The 17,758-nt window shown below is 41.4% G+C and overlaps 1 protein-coding gene across 1 annotated transcript in view; it reads right to left on the bottom strand.

The window, feature by feature from the left end:
- Positions 1–3,097: 3,097 nt before the first annotated feature.
- LOC102287268 (glutamate decarboxylase 1) overlaps positions 3,098–17,758 on the bottom strand; it is a 29,773-nt gene continuing 15,112 nt past the window's right edge. The window contains exons 8-15 of the mRNA XM_070361811.1: positions 17,488–17,542; positions 16,683–16,799; positions 15,819–15,883; positions 15,639–15,717; positions 12,402–12,551; positions 4,756–4,863; positions 3,928–4,017; positions 3,098–3,271 (exon numbers count right to left, since the gene is read on the bottom strand). Coding sequence (XP_070217912.1) covers positions 3,098–3,271; positions 3,928–4,017; positions 4,756–4,863; positions 12,402–12,551; positions 15,639–15,717; positions 15,819–15,883; positions 16,683–16,799; positions 17,488–17,542 — 838 coding nt within the window. The remainder of the gene's footprint in view (positions 3,272–3,927; positions 4,018–4,755; positions 4,864–12,401; positions 12,552–15,638; positions 15,718–15,818; positions 15,884–16,682; positions 16,800–17,487; positions 17,543–17,758) is intronic.

The following is a 17,758-nucleotide window of genomic DNA, read 5'->3' as shown; positions in this document are numbered from 1 at the left end:
CCCTCCCCCCTCCTACCCCATCCCACCCCTCTAGGTTGATACAGAGCCCCGGGCTGAGCTCCCTGAGTCATGCAGCGAATTCCCGCTGACTACCTATGTTACATACCGCAGTGCGTATGTTTCCTTGTTACTCCCTCCATCCATCTGACCCGCTCTTCCCCTCCGCTCCCTGTGTCCATGAGTCTGTTCTTTATGTTTGTCTCTTGATTGCTGCCCTGCAAACTGGTTCATCAGCACCATCTTTCTAGATTCCATTTATATGTATTCATATATGGTATTTATCTCTTTCTGACTGGCTTCACTCTGTACAATCAAGCTCTAGGTTCTTCCACCTCATTAGCACTGACTCAACTGTGCTCCTTTTTAATGACTGAGTAATATTCCATTGTTTATAATTAAAAACACGGTAAGGTATGCCTCTGGACTTCCCAGCTGGTGCCAGTGATAAAGAATCCACCTGTCAATGCAGGAGATACAAGAGATGTAGGTGCTATCCCTGGGCTGGGAAGATCCCTTGGAGTAGGTAATGGCAACTCACTCTAGTATTCTTGCCTGGAAAATTCCATGGACAGAGAAACCTGGTAGGCTACAGCCCACTGGGTCACAAAGAGCTGGACATGACTAAGCGGCTGCGTGACTGAGCACACACATACACACCCAGATGTGCATGCACGTGCACCAAAGCTACTTTTTAAAAGAAATTTTTTATAGGATCATTCAGAATACTGAGTGGAAGTTGCTAGATGGTAAGACTGTTTAAATATCCAATGAGCTGCAGAATTTAAGTCACAACAGTGCTTCTCATAAATGGTTCATTAGTTTGAGAGTGTACAGGTGTGGTGTACTGGGCTGTCTATTATTCCTACATGGAGTTTAAATAACACATCAGCATAGCCACTATCACTACTTTATCAAGGAGTGTCTTGCAAAGTTTGTTTTTTTTTTTTTTTACGTGAAAAGACATTCCATGTGAGAGTGAAGGTCAGAAAGATCTAATGTACATCTATTCTTGTATTTGTGAAAGGAAAACTAAAATGGGGACCTAGAGATGAGAAGCCTCACGTGAGATTGGGAAAATCAACTCTGATATTTCTGTAAAAATATTTATTGAATTTGTATCCACATCATGCTGGGGATTTGGATTAGGAACAGAGATAGATATGTTTAGATGGACATTAAATATCACTGTTGTTGATCTTCAGAGACATTAAAAATGGCATTGCAGAAACAATTAATTGAATCACCGCATATAAGCTTGGTAGAAGCCACTGCTGCTGCTAAGTCGCTTCAGTCGTGTCCGACTCTGTGCGACCCCATAGACGGAAGCCCACCAGGCTCCCCCGTCCCTGGGATTCTCCAGGCAAGAACACTGGAGTGGGTTGCCATTTCCTTCTCCAATGCATGAAAGTGAAAAGTGAAAGGGAAGTCGCTCAGTCGTGTCCGACTCTTAGCGACCCCATGGACTGCAGCCCACCAGGCTCCTCCATCCATGGTATTTTCCAGGCAAGAGTACTGGAGTGGGGTGCCACTGCCTTCTCCAGTAGAAGCCACAATTCCTTCTAAATAAAAATGCAAGGATCAAAAGGCCAATCTGTCAGCCCTGTCATTCTCTTCTCTGACTCTCCAAAATAGAGAACACTTCTTCATCTGATTTATTGAAATAGAGAAACATCATATGTACTACTTTATTTTTTACAGAGACAGAATACTACCATATGATACTGAAAATGATTTGAACTTGGCAAGTCTTTATGCAATGAAATCAATCATGTAAATATATATTAACTTACCAAATTTTACAATGGAATTTCTTTCTTTATAAGAGGAGGGATTTCTGTCTTTTTAATTTACTGATGTATTTTAATGCACCAAGAAATGTCCCTGACAGCTGTGGTGGTTATTCAGTTGCTCAGTCATGTCCGACTCTTTGTGACCCCGTGGACTGCAGCACACCAGGCTTCCTGTCCTTCACCATCTCCTGGCCCATGCTCAAACTCATGTCCATTGAGTCGGTGATGCCATCCAACCATCTCATTCTCTGTCATCCCGTCCCCTTCTCCTCCCACCTTCAATCTTTCCCAGCATCAGAGTCTTTTCTAATGAGTCAGCTCTTTGCATCAGGTGGCCAAAGTATTGGAGCTTCAGTTTCAGCATCAGTCCTTCTAATGAATATTCAGGACTAATTTCCTTTAAGATGGATTGGTTGGATCTCCTTGCAGTCTAAGGGACTCTCAAGACTCTTCAACACCACAATTCAAAAGCATCAGTTCTTTGGCAGTCAGCTTTCTTTATAGTCCAACTCTCACATCCATACATGACTACTGGAAAAACCATAGCTTTGACTAGATGGACGTTTGTCAGCAAAGTAATGTCTTCTTTTTAATACGCCATCTAGATTTGTCATAGCTTTTCGCACAAGGAGCAAACGTGTTTTATTTTGATGGCTGCAGTCACCATCTGCGGTGATTTTGAAGCCCAAGAGAGTTGTGACTTTCCATAAATTTTACTGAATTAGTGAAAACAACAAATACGTAAAGAAACTTGAATCTCTGTATCTGTCTCCAGTGAACCCACTCCCGTCATCACCTTACACAACACAGGATAAGGAAGAATCAGACATTCTAAAGAGAGGACACCATTTATAATATCCCTTTTTTATTGTCTTCAGCAATAGATTATCTGTGTCCAGTGAACCCAGTCCCGTCATCATCTTACACAACACAGGATAAACAAGAATCAGACATTCTAAAGAGAGGATACCATTTATAATATCCCTTTTTTATTGTCTTCAGCAATAGATTATCTGTGTCCAGTGAACCCACTCCCCTGTCATCACCTTACACAACACAGGATAAGGAAGAATCAGACATTCTAAAGAGAGGATACCATTTATAATATCCCTTTTTTATTGTCTTCAGCAATAGATTATCTGTCTCCAGTGAACCCACTCCCATCATCACCTTACACAACACAGGATAAGGAAGAATCAGACATTCTAAAGAGAGGATACCATTTATAATATCCCTTTTTTATTGTCTTCAGCAATAGATTTTTCAAGTTGGTTTTTACATTTGTTATTCCAGTTTATACTGCAGTATCATAAATCTTTCCCAAGTCTTTGAATTTCATCAATAAGATAGTCAACATCTGTTTGTCTTGTGGCAGGATTAGAAAAGACCATTCGGAAAAAATTTACTTTGTCCCCACAGGGCTGGTAGCTGAGCATGGCTGTACCCTCCACTATCATCTGAGCTTTAATCTTCAGAGCAATCTGTGTATAAACGCAAATATCATTAAAAAGAAAGCTTACAAATAAATAGTGTTCTACCTCCTAGATGACTACATGACTATCATTAGCTTGAGGTAAATTGCAGGCAATTTAAAACTGTCAGGGATAATTTTTAAGAGGCAGCTTACTACAGAAAAAAAGCAGCCTGTTCTAAACACATACTAATGCTCTTGCTAGTCCATGATTCACAATTACCAAACTCATAAAATAATGCAAGTGTACTAGAATACATTAAAGAAGGTTGTATGACATTTTGTTTACATTTATATGTCAATATAGACAGCCATATTCGGGAGAGAGGTAAAATGAACTAGAGAAAGGAAAAGTAGGAATACCTTCTGATATTCTAACTTTCACTCTGAATTATTACAATACAACTTGAGTTTTTCAACAAGGTCACTGTTTTGCAGTGAAACATGGTTTTTTCGTAAATTCTACAGAGGAAAATTCTACCTGTTTAATGTCTTTCACAGCTCCTAAAACAACACTGCGCAGGTGGTGTGAGATCACATAACACTCTGGGGTCACTGGATATTATAGAGCAAAGTGGTGCTGAGACTTGGGGCATGCAGAGGGCGTGCACATGTTACCTAATGCAATATTAAAGTCATAACCCCACATCACACACACAGACTTACCTTTTGCAGTTCTTGATCTCTTTCAAAACTTTTTGGGATATGTTTAAGTCTTGGTGGGAAATACCAGAAGCAGACATTCGTGAACTCAGGCTTAAATCAAAAATTAACACTTTACAAGTATTCTTAAAGTTTCATTTACTTCTTTAGTAATTTTATGAATATTCTTAAAGCCCTACCTAATTTCTTAATTATCCCAGAAGTATTTTAATTACCCATGCCATCAGGCTGCCAAGGGGCCGACTGGCCCTTGAAGAGGAAGATGGATATAATACTAGCAAAACTCTAATTTTATCATTAATATCTATAATTTAGTACCTTAATAGTAATTACCAAGGATTATTAGGTAACTTTAAAGACCACTTTTTCTTATGTCACCTACTCTCCAGAAACCCAACTGCATAGTCTAACTTACAAGAAAAATGCTAGGAAAAATTAAATTTCTCTCGATTAAGTGCCATCAAAATCAGAAAAGCAATTATAACCAAATAGTTTTATCTTAATTTTTTTAAATTGAGAGCCTGGTGGGATATAGTCCACGGGATCACTAAGAGTCAGACACAATTAAGCACACACAAAGGCAAGGCAACTATTAAATTAATCTATTAGGCCCCAGGTCTATAAAAAAAGAGAATTTAATGGAAAAGTTTTTAAAATCTAAATGTTTTGCGGCACTTAGATAAAATAAAATGTGTATGATAATTATTGCATGTAACTTTTGAATTATCTCAAAATGTTAGACAGATAATAGATTCAAGAAAAAATACTCAGCAAAGAAAGAATAGATACATTAAAGTACCACCAAAAAAAGCCCACTAATAGAGTCCTTACCTCTGCGTCAAATACAAGCTTAAAGTTATCTTTTTTCTTTAAAACTTTATAGAAGTATTTTGCAAGTTCCATATATCTGTCAATCTGTACCTCAAACCCATAGGTTCCCTGTAGTTTAAAAAAAAAAACATCAAATGCTTTACTCAAGTAAGTACCTTTAAATTAAACTAACGAAGCTCTTGAAATGTATTAAATCCATTTAAATGTACTTATTTAAATAAATATGATTATTATCTTACTAACAGTAGGTATCCTCTATTCTCACTGCATTCTTATCTCTATCTTCTCAATCTGCTTTTACTCCCTACTGTCTGCTGAACTTGAGGCAAGTTACTTAGCCTTGTTACGCTTCTGTTGCCTAGATCTACAAATGTGTGATAGATACTTTGACATGAGTTTTTAAAATATTTGTACTTATTTGTTTGTTTTTGGCTGTGCTGTTCTCCCTGCTGGGAGGGCTTTCTCTTTAGCTGTGCTGACTCGGGGTACTCTCTAGTCGTGGGGTGCAGACTTCTCTTGCTGTAGAGTACGGGCTCTAGTGTGCGTGTGCTCTAAGGTGCGTGTGCTCTAGGGTGAGTGTGCTCTAGGGTGCGTGTGCTCTAGGGTGCGTGTGCTCTAGGGTGAGTGTGCTCTAGGGTGCGTGTGCTCTAGGGTGCGTGTGCTCTAGGGTGCGTGTGCTCTAGTGTGCGTGTGGCTCTAGGGTGAGTGTGCTCTAGGGTGAGTGTGCTCTAGGGTGAGTGTGGCTCTAGGGTGAGTGTGCTCTAGGGTGAGTGTGCTCTAGGGTGAGTGTGCTCTAGGGTGCGTGGCTCTAGGGTGAGTGTGCTCTAGGGTGCATGGCTCTAGGGTGCGTGTGCTCTAGGGTGCGTGTGCTCTAAGGTGCGTGTGCTCTAGGGTGAGTGTGGTCTAGGGTGCGTGTGCTCTAGGGTGAGTGTGCTCTAGGGTGAGTGTGCTCTAGGGTGCGTGGCTCTAGGGTGAGTGTGCTCTAGGGTGCATGGCTCTAGGGTGCGTGTGCTCTAGGGTGCGTGGCTCTAGGGTGAGTGTGCTCTAGGGTGCATGTGCTCTAGGGTGAGTGTGCTCTAGGATGCATGGCTCTAGGGTGAGTGTGCTCTAGGGTGCATGGTCTAGGGTGAATGTGCTCTAGGGTGTGTGTGCTCTAGGGTGAGTATACTCTAGGGTGAGTGTGCTCTAGGGTGAGTGTGCTCTAGGGTGCGTGTCCTCTAGTGTGCGTGTGGCTGTAGGGTGAGTGTGCTCTAGGGTGAGTGTGCTCTATGGTGAGTGTGCTCTAGGGTGCGTGGCTCTAGGGTGAGTGTGCTCTAGTGTGCGTGTGCTCTAGGGTGCATGTGCTCTAGGGTGAGTGTGCTCTAGGGTGCGTGTGGCTCTAGTGTGCATGTGCTCTAGGGTGCGTGGCTCTAGGGTGAGTGTGCTCTAGGGTGAGTGTGCTCTATGGTGCGTGTACTCTAGGGTGCGTGTGCTCTAGGGTGAGTGTGCTCTAGTGTGCATGCGGCTCTCTAGGGTGCATGTGCTCTAGTGTGTGTGTGGCTCTAGGGTGAGTGTGCTCTAGGGTGAGTGTGCTCTATGGTGCGTGTGCTCTAGGGTGAGTGTGCTCTAGTGTGCGTGTGGCTCTAGGGTGCATGTGCTCTAGTGTGTGTGTGGCTCTAGGGTGAGTGTGCTCTAGGGTGTGTGGCTCTAGGGTGAGTGTGCTCTAGGGTGCGTGGCTCTAGGGTGCGTGGGCTGTAGTAGCCATGACTCCCGGGCTCTAGAGCGCAGGCCCAGCTGTTGTGGCTCGCAGGCTCAGTTGCTCCACAGCATGCGGGATCTTTCCAGACCAGGGGTGGAACCCATGTCTCCTGCGCTGGCAGGTGGATCCTTTACCACTCAGCCACCAGGGAAGCCCTTGACATCTAATTTTTTATGTCTAGTATGCAGAGAAATTTTTAAAAAAATTTATACAGTGCAGTGAGGAACAGAAGAAATATGACAAATAAAGCCTTGGCATATTGGCTGGCATAGGATATCCTGAAACTGAGAGTTGTTGACCTTTAGCTGTAGCCCAGGCATGTAGCTCAGTGCTTTGTACTCTTGGTTTAATTCGCTCTTAGAGCGCTATAGAGTGGATGCGAAGGCACGGAGAAACCCACCCATCTCTGTCTCCGTTCGCCTTCTTTCCCTTGGTGATTGCCACTTGTCTCATGGCTCTAAGCAATATGTAAAGGCTGATGACTCTCCCACTTATATTTCCTCCTGAGACCTCATCTCTGAACCTCAGATTCATATGTTTGATTCCCTGTTAATATAACTAACATCTCAAAATGACATGCCCAGAACCGAACTCCTGACCTTTCTCCACAAACTTGTACTTCCCAGTGTTCCCAATCTCCATTCTATCCTTTAGTTGCTAAGGTCCAAACCATCAGCATCTTATCCTTGACTTTCTTCTTTTTTCACACCCACACGCAGTAGAATATTTTGGAAAATTCCACTGGATTTAACTTCAAAAGGTAATTAAATTCTAATATATCTCGACCTATTTGTTGCCACTATACTGGCCCAATCACCCTCTCCTGCATTACTGAATTTGCTTTCTAATGATCTCTGCTTCTGTCTGTACATCCCAGATATTCTTTGCTGAGGGTACCCACTACTGGTTACTTTAGGGGTATGCAATGCAGAGCCTCTACAACAATATGAGGTGGCACTTCAGCACCTTCTCAATACTTAAGCTTTTGTGACCAGGCAGACTACTGTTCTTGGGGCTGCAAAGAGTCAGACACAGCTGAGCGCACACATATACCTGTGTGCACACACATACCCGAGCGCACACACATACCTGTGTGAAAGACAGTAGGAAGGAGGTAGGCAGACTGGGAAAGCTTTCAGACTGTGAATAAATATGGCTCTGTGTGTGTGTGTGTGTTAGTCGCTCAGTCATGTCTGACTCTTTGTGACCCCAGGGACTGTGGCCCTCTGTCCCTGGGAGTCTCCAGACAAGAATGCTGCACTGGGTTGCCATTCCCTTCTCCAGGAGATCTTCCCAACCCAGGGATTAAACCCTGGTCTCTCACATTGCAGGCAAATTCTTTACCATCTGAGCCGCCAGGCAAGCCCAAATATGACTCTAAGTGAAGGAAAAAGATGGGCAAAGGTGGAGTGGAAGCATCCTAGACTACAATGAAATCTAAGATGTAGGAAGGCCTTTAAGACCTCTTCACATCCGCTCAGCTATTAGGAACAGTCTCCTGTCTCTCAGGAGTGGTATCCCTTAGCCTCCCTGCCATGCACTGCCAGTCACTGACAGGAGAAAACCGGGAAGCCCAGTCTCAGGGCAAATGCAGTCTGACTTTAGAAGAAGCAGATGGGGCTCTTGAACAATTAAGCTCGATAGCTTTCTCCTGGCCAAACAGAGTCATTTTATGAATATAAAACTAGTCCAACTTTTGTAGAAAATCCATCCAAAAAGAGAAGATTGTGCATTAGATTTGCTTTTGGACAATAATCAGTGTTTGTGGAATCTTATATTTCTATGATTTTCTTATTACTTAGTTTTATAACCTACCACAGTATTTTATGGAATTAATTTTACTTTAAAGAAATATGAATTTCATTAAAAATGGATCCTCTTTTCTGTAATCAATGAAGTATTCATTCTGTAATTACAGCAAATGAGGAAAAAATATAAAATTTTCACTTATATCTCTAGACTTTCTTCTTAATTCCCATCATCTTGTCAAGAGTACGGATGGAGACTCACCCAGCAAATGTTTAAATATTTAGTAGTTATAGATCATGCAACAAACTTGCAAGTCAACTCCTCCCTTTCAAGCCTGCCATGGATATTTACCTGAACTTGCATTTTAACATATAAAAATGCTCTTAAATATGAAAATAATTTCCATTCTGCTGGAATTTTGTTTCCCTACTCTCAGGAATGGCCTTGCTTACATAATATCTGTTTATACACCTTTTTTTTGGAACATAGTTTCCATATGCAAAAGGTGATAAACCTGCTTTTTCATCACTACTTCAGATGAGTTTTACATTCCCATGGTGCTATGAGTTATGTTAAGAAAGATAATATGGATTTGTGGGAAAATAGATTTTGAATTTGAGAGTCAGCTGTGCTCCTTAGATTAAATTCTCTTCATCTATCAGCAAGTTAATTTCTTTACCTATTTACCAGATATAACCAGCTCAACTGTTGGGACATGTAAGCTAAATTACCTAAGTAAAGCTTTGTAGCCTAATCTATGTTCAACGTATGGTAAACCCATGACTACTGAAGATCTATACTATTGAATAGATTTTTTATTATTTCAATGCCTTATTATTGAAATAATTTAAGGTGAGTTATCAATATATATATACACTATTCAAAGTGGGTTTTTTAATGCTTATTTCAAACAAGGTGATTATAAGGTTAGGAAAAAGCAGGTGATAAAAGATAAATTTGTAAGAGAAAATGCTGCCAATGTATTATAGATTACTAAAGAAGGATCTAGAGATCTCTTCAAGAAAATTAGAGATACCAAGGGAACATTTCATGCAAAGATGGGCTCGATAAAGGACAGAAATGATATGGACCTAACAGAAGCAGAAGATATTAAGAAGAGGTGGCAAGAATACACAGAAGAACTATACAAAAAAGATCTTCACGACCCAGATAATCACAATGGTGTGATCACTGACCTAGAGCCAGACAGCCTGGAATGTGATGTCAAGTGGGCCTTAGAAAGCATCACTACGAACAAAGCTAGTGGAGGTGATGGAATTCCAGTTGAGCTATTTCAAATCCTGAAAGAAGATGCTGTGAAAGTGCTACACTCAATATGCCAGCAAATTTGGAAAACTCAGCAGTGGCCACAGGACTGGAAAAAGTCAGTTTTCATTCCAATCCCAAAGAAAGGCAATGCCAAAGAATGCTCAAACTACCACACAACTGCACTCTTCTCACATGCTAGTAAAGTAATGCTCAAAATTCTCCAAGCCAGGCTTCAGCAATATGTGAACCGTGAACTTCCTGATTTTCAAGCTGGTTTTAGAAAAGGCAGAGGAACCAGAGATCAAATTGCCAACATCCGCTGGATCATGGAAAAAGCAAGAGCGTTCCAGAAAAACATCTATTTCTGCTTTATTGACTATGCCAAAGCCTTTGACTGTGTGGATCACAATAAACTGTGGAAATTCTGAAACAGATGGGAATACCAGATCACCTGACCTGCCTCTTGAGAAACCTGTATGCAGGTCAGGAAGCAACAGTTAGAACTGGACATGGAACAACAGACTGGTTCCAAATAGGAAAAGGAGTACGTCAAGGCTGTATATTGTCACCCTGCTTATTTAACTTATATGCAGAGTACATCATGAGAAATGCTGGACTAGAAGAAACACAAGCTGGAATCAAGATTGCCGGGAGAAATCTCAATAACCTCAGCTATGCAGATGACACCACCCTTATGGCAGAAAGTGAAGAGGAACTCTAAAGCCTCTTGATGAAGGTGAAAGTGGAGAGTGAAAAAGTTGGCTTAAAGCTCAACATTCAGAAAACGAAGATCATGGTATCCGGTCCCATCACTTCATGGGAAATAGAAGGGGAAACTGGAAACAGTGTCAGACTTTATGTTTTTGGGCTCCAAAATCACTACAGATGGTGACTGCAGCCATGAAATTAAAAGACGCTTACTCCTTGGAAGGAAAGTTATGACCAACCTAGATAGCATATTGAAAAGCAGAGACATTACTTTGCCAACAAAGGTCCGTCTAATCAAGGCTATGGTTTTTCCAGTGGTCATGTATGGATGTGAGAGTTGGACTATCAAGAAAGCTGAGCGCCAAATAATTGATGCTTTTGAACTGTGGTGTTGGAGAAGACTCTTAAGAGTCCCTTGGACTACAAGGAGATCCAACCAGTCCATTCTGAAGGAGATCAGCCCTGGGATTTCTTTGGAAGGACTGATGCTGAAGCTGAAACTCCAGTACTTTGGCCACCTCATGCGAAGAGTTGATTCATTGGAAAAGACTCTGATGCTGGGAGGGATTGGGGGCAGGAGGAGAAGGGGACGACAGAGGATGACATGGCTGGATGGCATCACTGACTCGATGGACGTGAGTCTGAGTGAACTCCGGGAGTTGGTGATGGACAGGGAGGCCTGGCATGCTGCGATTCATGGGGTCGCAAAGAGTCGGACACAACTGAGCGACTGAACTGAACTGAAATAAGGATCATGAATTTGCATCTATGATTCATGTTACAGAACATGTTTTTCTATTTGTGTTTTGTACTCGGAATTCTATATCCACCAAATAAAAATCTAAGCAATTTTTCTGGAGAAGGATAACTACCTGTGATACCCAGAACAGTCCCCTTGCAATGCAGAGGGTGGGTGATGTGTTGTGGAGGATCAGCTTACCACTGTGTTAAAGAAGCTGCTGGTTCATGTCAAAGCTTCCATCCTCAGAGGACCTACTGCCTATCTTCCTATAGAGGATTGGGAAGGAGGTGATAGAAATAGCTTCCTAAAAACATTTCCATTATTTAAGCTAAAAATTACAAACAAGGAGCAGAGGGAGGGTGTAGCACATGTCCTGCTGTTGCAATCTTCGGAGAGACTGTATCTGTTGTCCTTGACTCTGTGTGTGTGTGTGTGTGTGTGTGTTTTATTAGTCACTCAGTTGTGTCTGACTCTTTGCGACCCATGGACTGTATCCAGCCAGGCTCCTCTGTCCATGGGATTTTCCAGGCAAGAATACTGGAGTGGAGTGCCATTTCTTTCCTCAGGGAATCTTTCCAATCCAGGCATCAAACCCGGGTCTCTTCATCTCCTGTGTTAGCAGATGGATTTTCTACCACTGCACCAGCTGGGAAGCCCTGAGCTTGATTCTAAGGCAGATCGAATGTTCAGGTAATTAATAAGTATTCACATCTGGGAATCTATACTAACTTTAAGTGGCTTGACCTATTTCGAATTCCAATTAGAAAAAAAAAGTTTTTTTTTTTTAAACCTGCAGGCTAATTTATATTCCTAACAGATTTTACTCCTACCATTTGATAGAATATACATTAATGGTAAACAAGCTAAAATCTTGTCCACCTCAGTAGAATTTCGAGCTCAGAACGAAGCTTGCCTTTGCAGTTAGAGCAGTTTCCTCGACAGAAGTTTAACAAAATAAAAGGACCATAGCGCTCCTCTGGGGGCTCAAGGGTAAAGAACCCTACTGTGAACGTAGGAGACAGGGATTCAATCCCTGATTTGGGGAGATCCCACCTGCCGCGGAGCAAATAAGCCCGTGTGCCACGTCTACTGCGCATGTGCTCTGGAGCCTGCGAACTGCAGCTACCGGGCCCAGCGCCGCAACGACCGAAGCCCCATGCGCCCCAGAGCCTGCGCTCTGCAGCCAGAGAGGACACTGCCGGGAGAAGCCCAGGAACTAGAGCGTAGCCCCGCTTCGCTACAACTAAAGAAAAGCCTGCGCAGCGGTGAAGACCCAGCACAGCCAAACACAAATAAATAAACTTCAAAAAAGGGAAACACTTAATAAAATAAAAGGACTATAATTTGGGGAAAGACATCCAAAGTAAGCTCTAAAATATGGAACTAGTTACATCGGGTATCCAAGTACATAGGACCTAATAAAAGATGGCAAATTCCTACCTTTGCCTTCCACATTAACCAGAGCTTAAAGACATCGACATGTCGGCCGCATTGAATCGTCTTATCCCCGGTGTCAAAGTTAATATTGTAGACTTTATCAGGCTGGAAGAGGTATTCAGCCTGCATCTGGTTGCACGCTCCCAGAAGACCCTGAAAAAGGGACGATACATCTACTGTGTAAGCCATCCACATCTCAGTAAGAAGCCACAACCACTTATTCATTTCAGTTCACTTAGCATTTCTACCTTACAGGCACATTTAAATAGAACTTTTGTTTATTTTATATAAAAATATGTTACTTTCTTAGGATTTTCATGGATTCAGTTGTTCTTTGGATTTAGCTGGAACAGTAGATGGTGTAATTAGATTACCAGTTGTCTATATTTCTTTAATGTTTCTTAAAAACCTTGAAGTTTCGCTGCTCTTTTGAAATTATGTGACCAGCCTGCATTGAAGTTAATTAGAATTGAGTGCCTGGTTCATTTTAACTACGCTTTCTCATGAATCAACCCTTTAGACGCCAGTCAAGCAAACGGCTCTGATGGCCACGGGAGGCAGAGAATAAAACAGTCCATTTATTTAATTTTGCCCTTTCCTAGCCATTTCCTCTTACATAAAAGGTGTTGAAAACATTCCTCCTTGGTGTTGAAGAATGGAGAAATACTCCTTTTGAATGATTAAATAATAACCACTAGAAAAAAGAAATGTTTCCATCAACCAGTTGAAAAGAGGCTTTTCTCAAAAGATATGCATTGCCACAGCATAACAAAGGCTAAACCTGTGCGCACTGACTGGGTAGAGTTTAAATCTATACCAACTATAACCTTTTGAATATGAAGCAAATAAGAACATATTTATCACGTGCCTATTATATGCTGGAGACATCACAAATATACCATCTGATCCTCATGGAAGACTTAGGGCGTAAGTGCTACTGTTATATCATTTTTATAGATTGAAGAGACAGAAAGTTCACCACGGTAAGGAATTTTCAAGATCATATATCTGTACCGTGCTAAGTTTGAGACAAGAGGGCAGTTCGTCTGGGAGTCTGTGGCAATCCAATTTCCAAGGGAAGAAAACTCACACTCTTATTTTGGAGCGGCTTATGGGTCTAAGGAAAGGATCACAACTGGTGATAAGATTTGAAGGACTGGGGTGAAATAGAGAAGAAACGATACCTTGCAAAGGAGAGGACTTTGTGTGTGTGTGTATACACAATATACTACATATATATATATTTATGTATACTACATACACTGTTTTAAAATACTTTAGTCTCCAGCTCCTATCTAACAAAATATTAAAGTAGAAGAATACCAGAGTGGGTAGCCATTCTCTTCTCCAGGGGATCTTCCCAACCCAGGGACTGACCCATGGCTCCTGTGTCTCCTGCACTGCAGGCAGATTCTTAGATTCTTTACTGTCTGGCTCAGGAGAATTTCACGGACAGAGGAGGGCTACAGTCCACAGGGTCACAAAGAACTGGACGTGACTGAATGACTAACACGCTACACACCACAGGGTGCAATGTACACAGAGAAATATTTTCCCTGTAGTTTACTTCAAACCTGGACTTTAATATTTTGTCAGGAACTAGGAACTAAAATATTTTAAAACAGTGTAAACAATGTGAGTTTTAACTATAGTTCTTAGATAAAGACTGTGTGTGTGCTCGGTTGAGTCTGACTCTTTGCAACCCCGTGGACTATAGCCCACCAGGCTCCTGTGTCGATGAGATTTCCCAGGCAAGAATACTGCAGTCGGTTGTCATTCCCTTTTCCAGGGATCTTCCTAAGCCAGGGACTGAACCCATATCTCTGGCATCTCCTGCATTGGCAGGTGGATGCTTTAGACTGTTGTGCCACCTGGGAAGCCTCTAAGGTGAAAAATAAGCACCTAAAATCTGTCATACTGTGTGCTGGGACTGTGGATTTGTAGTAAGGAAAAACTCTAGCCTTGTTGAGTTTACAGTCTGGGTTGTAGGAGGCTGAGCAGAGAAGGGCAGGGCTACTTCCACACAGTCACTATGAGTGAAGAAATGAAGAAAGACTGCAGAAAATTTGTTTCTGAGCCCCAAACATAAAAGTACCAGAAATCTGCAAGTGGACTGGAGACCCGACAGCAAAGTGGAGGGGTTGTCGCCACGCAGCCAACTGAGCAGAAGCTGAAGCAGAGCCAACGGCTCCAGCCTGAATTGCTGAGAACGCCTCGGGTTAGGAGAGAACAAAGACTGTCTTAGAGCTAGGGAAGAGGCGTGTATTTAACGCTCAGCAGAAAGTGGGGAGTACCAGGTCAGGCAGTTGATAATGGGAAGACAAGCACTCTATTTTTAAATTCAAATCACTGGACTGCTTGTGAGTAAGAGAGAAACAAAACAAAGCTATAAATGATAGCCACGTAAAGTGTGTCTGCCCCTCTGACAGCTAAGCAGAGACAGGGAATATTCAAGTTGAACTTTGTAATTGTATCTCTTCTTGCAGGAGATCATGGGCTTATCTCCTTACGTAGCATTACATGTACTATTGGCAGAGATAAAATACACAAACTTATAAGCAAAAAATAATTTCATACAACCCATAATTTTTTGCTTTTTATGCTAAACGTACATCATCGTTACTGATAGTTATCCCTACTTAAAACAAGTCTTATTTTGGCCTTACTCTCTGAGGTAACAAATTGGTCAGCAGGCCAAATCTGACTCCAAAGAGACCTTACCTTTGTTCATGGTGTGTTTAGAAGGGAGGTCACGAGTGACCACATTTTGTATCACCCATTCTGTTTCTCACCACTGTCTATTGTCTTATCCCTGATCTCATCCACACATTAACTTACTACCTGGGGCCCTACACCACTGGGTTTTGTGACACTTTAGTTACCCACTGCCAGTGTTAGCTGCTCAGTCATGTCTGCCTCTTTGCGACTCCATGGACTCTGCCCATGGGATTCTCCAGGAAAGAGTACTGGAGTGGGTTGCCATTTCCTTCTCCAGGGGATCTTCCTGACCCAGGGATCGAACCCGGGTCTCCCACATTGCAGGCAGATTCTTTACCATTTGAGCCACTAGGGAAGCCCCGTGGTTGCTAATTAAGGAGCAGCTTTCCTCTACAGGCCAAAGGGTCCTGCACTACATGAATTCAATGAAGCCATAATGATTTTGGTTTTGAACATGCACAATGAACCTAGTCATGACCAAGGTCTCCATCACATCACTACTCGAAAACAGAGATCATTTACTTTTTCCCGGGTCAGGAGAGCAGAGCACTGAAGGGGCACACCCATGAGTTTGTGGGGGTTCCAGGTCACGGAGTCGGCCCTAGGCAATAAAACAAGTCCTGTTAGTGCTCACGGGCTAAGGAGACAAACAGAAGCCCGAAGACGCCCTTCCACTTGCACGAGCAGCGGCCCAGTTCTCACCTTTCAATGCCACTGAGTCTACAGGAATGCTTTCTGGACAACAGCAATCCACCTCCCCAAGCTGCCTACAGTGGACACAAAGGATTTGTGTGTTTACATTAATGATTTCTTTTTACATAGCACTGACTGCTCTTTCCTATGTTATATTTATTTCAAAAGTTGATGAGGATTTAATTGCTATACTAGATAATTACAAACTTGGCTATAATTGTCTCACTTAAAAGAACCATGCATTTAAAATTTTCCTCCTAGGAATTCTCATTATCTCTTCATGACATAGTAAAGTTTTAGGTTTCTATTGATAACTAATGCAAAGAGACACCTTCTGTATAATTTCCAGAGACAGAATTTTTTAAAAGTTGGCATCAGATTTGGCAATACTACAGAAAAATTAAAATATCTACCATATTATATAACTTTACATTTGTCCAACTCTAATCAAAGCCAAAGACGTTTTTGCACAAAGTCATTGTACTAATAACATCAAAAGTTTTGACTTCCATAACAGCTATTAATTAAGAAATATATATTAGAGTAAGGGGCTAAGTTTCTTTGATTTAAAATCAGGTTTAACTCTTTCTTCAAATTGATCTTCTAAATTGTTGGTTGAATATTGATAGGCATTTAGACTTTTAAAAAAATATTGATACATACATAGCTCTTTCTATGGTAGTGCATTGTCTATTTTAAGGTAATTTATGCAAATGAGACTATTTTTTCTTGATATTTATTCATTATAAAAATTAGAGTTACAGAGAAATTTTGGTCTTGCTTGTAATGTCAGTTAAGAAATTATGAGGATTGTTCACAGGTAACATTTTTAAAAAAGGGAAATTATGAGCCAGACTCTAGGACATGACTTACATCCACATGCATCCAGAGCTTGTGTGTCTCACAAATATCTGCGATGTCATGGAGCGGGTCGAAGGCCCCGAATACGGTGCTGCCAGCTGTGGCCACAACACAGAAAGGAGTCTGGCCCTGGGGAGGACAAAAGCTGCATCATTCTTACAATCTCAGGAAGCCCTTTGTTGTTTAGCTGCTAACTCACATTCGAATCTTTTGCAACCCCACGGACTATAGCCCGCCAGATTCCTCTTTCCATGGGATTTCCCAGACAAGAACACTGGAGTGGGTTGCTGTTTCCTACTCCAGCCAATCTTCTCAACTCAGGGGTTGAACCCATGTCTCCTGAACTGGCAGGCGGATTCTTTACTGCTGAGCGACCAGGGAAGCCCCTGACTGAGGACATTAGATAACTAATAACTTCAAATGTTTAGAGGCACCTACAGTAATGGAAAAAGTAGCTTAACCATAAGATGAACAAATACCATTGCCTCTGAGTCCCATTTATTGTTATTTCTCTCTGAATTTATTCTCAGAAGATCATACCACAACAATAAAGACGACTAAACTCCTTTAGTAGTAAATTAACTACTTTATTTACTTTGGGTGATAACTTGTCTTTTGATATTTAACAGGAACAGAATGGTCAGGGAAATATTGCAATGTCGTTTAATTATTTCACTTCAGTTTTAGAAGAAATTTCCTACATTTAGAGATTACTTTATTTCCTGTAGCAGTTCTTATCAGTTGCTTGCCACTAATGAAAGTCAGTAAAGAAAATAAAGATGCATTTGCAAGTTAAATATGGAACTTCAGAACTTACCTTTCTTTTAGCTTGTAATATATTTTTCTCTAACTCAGCTGGAATCATCTTTCCCCTTAAAAAGTCAAATACACATTGTTTTCTTATGAGTGAATAAACATATCGATTCTACCAGTTAGAAAAATTAATAATATTCAAGATTAAAAAATTAGTTTTTAGTGACTCCCAAAGGTATTTATAGGTGTGGAAAACAAGCAATAAGCAGTTCCCTAAAACCAAGATAAAATATCATGTTATTTGAATTAAAGGAAGCTGAGTTTACTATTCAATC

Source organism: Bos mutus, chromosome 24 (assembly GCF_027580195.1).
Source record: "Bos mutus isolate GX-2022 chromosome 24, NWIPB_WYAK_1.1, whole genome shotgun sequence".
Classification (NCBI taxonomy): Eukaryota; Metazoa; Chordata; class Mammalia; order Artiodactyla; family Bovidae; genus Bos; species Bos mutus.
The sequence above is the reverse complement of the archived record's forward strand: the minus strand, read 5'-3'. Positions and strand labels throughout refer to the sequence as shown.